Genomic DNA, 6,000 nt, shown 5'->3' with positions numbered 1-6,000 from the left:
TAGAAAGTCTCAATGTAAAAATAAACATCTCAGAATAATATAATGAGAGTTTTTCAAAATATGTTTTGCTGTTTAACGATCATGGTATGGAGCCTTTGGCATTTTTGATTTCCGTAGACTTTATATTCTATGATATTCAACATAGAAGTTGTATTTAGAACTGTGTTGTTTGATTTTGATTCTGGAATAGGTTATTGAGAAAAGTTAAATAAAGATTTAAGACTTGGTATTAAAATAGCCAGTTAATATTATAGATGATCCTGTGGCAAAGCACACATTACATGCAAGTCTAAATCTACTGAAAAGTGTTCCCTGAAATGCGTAATTGGATTCTGGATTAGTTGGAAGTGCTGTGCAAAATATAAGAATTAATGAAAAATAAATTGTGACTGACCAGTACAGAAAGCAAACTGCAGAGAACATTTATATGAAACCTAATAAGAATCTAGAAATACAACTTTAAATCTGTCAATCAGCTGGAGCACATGTAAACATCCTGTACATACGGAGGTTTAATTGTTGCAATATGATTTATGAAAAATGCATGCTTGTATAGTTTTATAATCTATAAACATGGGTAGTACTTGACCATATGAATACACATTTAAAAGAAACAAATTCCTAAATAATAATGACAAATGTGAAGTCACAAATTATTTAGAAGACAAATTAGAGCTATCATGGTACTATTTCCATGCTATAGCCTGTGGACACCCCAGGATGTCCCTTGACATTACTTAGTGATAAACAGTAAGCATTTATTTCTCAAAGTTGAAGCCTCCCTATACCCATCTTTGCAGAAATGCAGATAACTATTTTAAACAGTAACCTGTGAAATTGATGAATGCTCTAACTTTATCAGTATGTCTCTGAATATCAGGAGTGTTTTTTCTGCATCAAATAGTGTTTTAGATCAGCAAGAAGGGAAAGGTATTTAATAAGAATTTATACAGGTGGCAGCGAAATGCCTGCAAGACAGACACTGATGCAAGCTGCTCTGTTGAAAATGACAGGCAGGACATTGGAAGGGATATTGGGCAATTTTCTCTTCACTTTTGGTGAGGGAATGGGACAGGGGTAGAGGGGTGCTAATGGGTGGGTGGTGTGGGGATGGTGGAAAGTGAACAATATGGTCAAGAGAAGAAAAACATGTGACCTTTCGCTTGGAACTGACCAATAGGGATCTTGTCAGGAAAGCAATAAAGTCCAGGCAATTAGATCATTAGATTGAGACTTGACTTCATCACAAGGTACATGCTGAACCAATGAAATCAATGAGATCTAATGTTTTTAATAATACTGATTTGGATTACAAATGTAGGATAATTAAATATTAAAACAAATTATCTTTCAATTAAAGTCTAAAGTAATAGAGGCAAGTTCTAGAACAATTTCACAAGTAATCATTCAGAAATTATTTTATTTAAACTGGCGCAATTGGAAAAAGTTGTTCAGCTGTTCTTCATCTTCATCAAGGAGTGGTGCCACCTCTGGAATTGAATGGAGAGAGAAGTTGCTTCGTTTACGATATCTAATAAACTGTGCAGTAATCTGTAGGATGTTTATTAAGGATATAATTGGAAGATCTATGATCAGCAACCTATAAACTTGTATAAAATATTTTGAAACAGATCATAAAAAGATATGATCAGAACTACGTACTGTATAAAACACACCCACTCCACACAGAATGATATAAAGCAAATTATTGTAGAAATTAAAATGTTGATCACAGAAACTCTACTTCAAAACTTTACTGTTTTCATCAATGATTGCATTTTGATTTTACATTTTCCTCATGATGCATGTAGTGATTATGTCAACTATGTGGGATGTACAAAAGGTCAAGCAGTTCCACTATAGTTATGCCATTATCCAAGAAAGTTAATAAATGCCCTAGGTACATTAATGACCTGTATAAAGAAAGGATATTGCAATGTGCATGGAAATAGTATATATTTAGGTATCCCCCAATTTATGGACATCTGATTGATTCCTGAGATTCAATTCAGGAATGTATTCACCTTAATTTTGATGATCTGATGAACATTTCCTGTATTTACAAACAACTATTCTTTATTATCTTCCATTGTGTTCATACCAACTTGCAAACACACTCATGAATGGTATCCATTCACAATCCAGGGGTTACCTGTATTTGGAAAAATGTGAGGCTGAGAGCATATGACATGGGATTGGCCAAAATTGAGCATGACGCTTTGAAAAGGACACTATGTCTGTGACAAGGAAGAAAAAAAATCACTAAATTAGGTCATAGCACAAGAAAAGGCAGCAGGGTTAAGTTAATAAATAAGGTAAATATTAACTAGCTATTACTTAAATTAGAACAAACAATTAGTTTGAAGACTAAAACATAGAAGCTATATTGAGTAAACAAATAAACTTTAACAAAATGAAAAACAAGGTTACATGGGGATTCTACAGTACATGGTGTGCGACAGTTTTTAGATTAGGTTAGATTACTTACAGTATGGAAACAGGCCCTTCGACCCAACAAGTTGCTGGGAGATTATGAAGGGCAGTGCAATCTGAGATGATTAGTTTTGAAGTAAAATTGTGATTAACTTCAATTCAGAATTACCTCACTGGAGTCTGATGTGCAGACATCACAGAACGTCAGGACATTCAAGCAAATCACACTCCTTCAATGAGACAGTGGTACAATTCTGGCTAGTGGTCAGGAACATTGTAAGCAGGTAAGGGAAGCCCAGGAACAGTAGCGAAGGAACCTTAACCTTTATCCTTCTCAAACAAACACAAAATTCCTTCTGCCTGTATTAATGAGGGAAATGTCTGAAAGGTAGTGACTATGGCTTTGGTTCAAGAGGCCATTCAAACTGAGGTATAGGAAGTCACAGGGAATGGCAACAGTTCTCTGTAGTTGTGAAAGAAGTTGCATAGGTTGTGTTGCCTGCAGAGTGTTAGATTATGGATACCTCCTTGCATGTGGAGAAGATTCTAGCTGTGAGAGGGAAGGATCCATTTATTGTGATCCATTTTGGGCATTAAACAAAAGAACGATCAGCACAGAGGAAAGGTTAGAAGGATTTGGGAAAGGATAAAATCATAAATGTCAAGATTTGATAAGACTGTACAACTGAGTAGTGATTTGGCTAAAAGTAAGCACAGCAGGTCAAGAAAAGACAGAGCGAAAAATTAGAATAATGCATTTGTGATTAAGATGGTAGAAGGAAAGAGTAGAAAACAGTTAAAGCTAAACGAATTACATCTCTATGTACAAAACATTTGAAACCAATTGTATTCATAATAGCACATAAAGAAATTGAGAACTTTGAACTAACAGCCATCTGGGTGAAGAAACACTAAGGTTATCACTAAGTAAATATTGCAGAATATTCGATCTTTAGAAGAATCAGACCACATAGAAATAAAGCAGTGGCAGCCCTGAAAGTAAAGCATGGGATAAAGATGAGAAAGGGAGAAAATAACACCAAACATCAATGTGGAGAATCAGTTTAGGTGGAACTAATGAAACAATAAGGGACAGAAATCAATGGTGGGAATAAATAACAAGTTCCTAACAGTATTGTAATGTAAGACATATTATAAATCAAGAGGTTAGAGGCTCAAGTAGCAATTATAAAACAGTGATCACAGGGGACGACTTTTTTTTAATCATAGAACATAGAACATAGAAGACTACAGCGCAGTACAGGCCCTTCGGCCCTCGATGTTGCGCCGATCCAAGCCCACCTAACCTACATTAGCCCACTATCCTCCATATGCCTATCCAATGCCCGCTTAAATGTCCATAATGAGGGAGAGTCCACCACTGCTACTGGCAGGGCATTCCATGAACTCACGACTCGCTGAGTAAAGAACCTACCCCTAACATCTGTCCTATACCTACCCCCCCTTAATTTAAAGCTATGCCCCCTTGTAATAGCTGACTCCATACGTGGAAAAAGATTCTCACTGTCGACCCTATCTAAACCCCTAATCATCTTGTACACTTCTATCAAGTCACCCCTAAACCTTCTTTTCTCCAATGAAAACAACCCCAAGTGCCTCAGCCTTTCCTCATACGATCTTTCTACCATACCAGGCAACATCCTGGTAAACCTCCTCTGCACCCGTTCCAGTGCCTCCACATCCTTCCTATAGTATGGCAACCAAAACTGCACACAATACTCCAGATGTGGCCGCACCAGAGTCTTATACAACTGCAGCATGACCTCAGTACTCCGGAACTCAATTCCTCTACCAATAAAAGCCAGTACGCCATATGCCTTCTTCACCGCACTATTCACCTGGATGGCAACTTTCAAAGATCTGTGTACATGGACACCAAGATCCCTCTGCTCATCCACACTACCAAGTATCCGTCCATTAGCCCAGTACCCCATCTTTTTATTACTCTTACCAAAGTGAATCACCTCACACTTAGCTACATTGAACTCCATTTGCCACCTTTCTGCCCAGTTCTGCAGCTTATCTATATCCCGCTGTAACCTGCCACATCCTTCCTCACTGTCTACAACTCCTCCGACTTTCGTATCATCCGCAAACTTGCTCACCCAACCTTCTAACCCCTCCTCCAGGTCATTTATAAAATGACAAACAGCAATGGTCCCAAAACAGATCCTTGCGGAACACCGCTAGTGACGGCACTCCAAGATGAACCTTTGCCATCAACTACTACCCTCTGTCTTCTTCCAGCCAGCCAACTCCTAATCCAAACCTCCAACTCACCCTCAATGCCATCGACGAGGAAAACCAAGTTTGCGGTAATAGTGTAATGGGCAAGCTTATGGAATGCATTTAATTTAGTTTTCTAAATCTGACTTTGAAGTTGGAATTAGCACCTGCTAGTTTCTGTCCTTTGCCTGAGTATACAGCAACTTGCACATAAATGAGGTGAGGCAAGAATAATATGTTAATTCATGCAAATTGGCCCCTTACCACTCACTCGTGAGATTCTCACCTAGCCATTAAAACCTTAAGTGGAAATGTTGAGCTTTTATTTCTTGACGTGGAGAATCTAATTTCTCACTTGTGCTGAATTTTTCTAACTTGCTCACTATTTCACATGGCATTTAGAGGCTGGGAACATTCTACCCATTAAACAGATACTTAGGGAGAGCATTAAACCTGCCTAAGGGTGAAATTGGAAGTGAGGATGTTACTAAATTGGGACGGCCTGTGGCATGTGGGGACCCTGTCAGCCCCAATCCTTCCAAGTAAACCTGTGGCCAGAAGACCCACAAATGTATTTTGACCTTGTGTCAATTAAGGCCCTTAAGTGGTCAATTAATGCCTAATCCTACCAAGGCTGATGTTACAAGGGTTGTTTGTGGTCTCTAAGGAGGATCCCTTATTCAAAGGCCTTCCCTTGATCCAGGGAATCAGCATTGGGTAAGGGCTCCACTGAGAGCTACACTTTGCACATGCTGCTGACTTCCTTGCCTCCTATTTATTGCAACCCCAATAGTGTAAACTGCTTCCCTCCACAAATCAGCGGAATCCAGGATTCCATGGAGATTTGAACACCATGTGAGTGTCTTTTCCTCATCCGCCACTCCCTCTCCAATGGTGTTGCTAAGCAAAACAACACTCAGTCACTAAATGGCGGGTAGCTGTTAGTAAGTGGGACATCCTACACCCATGGTTGGAAACCAGTGGAAGACCCAGCAGCAAACTCTCAACTATCTGATTGGTGCTTAATAGCACTGCGAGGAGGAGACAACACAACGTACTGCCAGCTCTCCAGGTGGGAGTCAAGATCCCTTTGTGACTTTGTTACACGTAAAAACACAAAGGCATTCTGGCTTTATCATGAATCAAAGGATTGTAAGGAGGGAGAAGATAAATATAGAAATATAAATTGGTTAACTTAGTAGCATTAATTGGGGAACAGATAAAGCTGGAATTGGTATCAGTGTACCTAAAAAATGTAACATTATTAGGCACAGTTAACATGGATTTATGAAAGGGACATCATGCTTAACAAATCTGTTA

At 38.6% G+C, this 6,000-nt stretch overlaps 1 protein-coding gene across 8 annotated transcripts in view; it reads right to left on the bottom strand.

Annotated features, from left to right (window-relative positions):
- Positions 1-494: 494 nt before the first annotated feature.
- LOC122555908 (lysosomal amino acid transporter 1 homolog) overlaps positions 495-6,000 on the bottom strand; it is a 48,962-nt gene continuing 43,456 nt past the window's right edge. For all 8 annotated transcript variants that reach the window (XM_087993246.1, XM_087993245.1, XM_087993244.1 and 5 more), the window contains one exon: positions 495-1,551. In XM_087993246.1, the coding sequence (XP_087849372.1) occupies positions 1,420-1,551 (132 nt within the window). In that variant the 3' untranslated portion in view covers positions 495-1,419. The remainder of the gene's footprint in view (positions 1,552-6,000) is intronic.

The sequence above is a fragment of the Chiloscyllium plagiosum genome, unplaced genomic scaffold (assembly GCF_037043375.1).
Source record: "Chiloscyllium plagiosum isolate Xiang-an unplaced genomic scaffold, Cpla_swu_hap1 HiC_scaffold_13, whole genome shotgun sequence".
Lineage (NCBI taxonomy): Eukaryota > Metazoa > Chordata > Chondrichthyes > Orectolobiformes > Hemiscylliidae > Chiloscyllium > Chiloscyllium plagiosum.
Note: the sequence above shows the minus strand (reverse complement) of the source record. Positions and strands in the feature narration are given on the sequence as shown.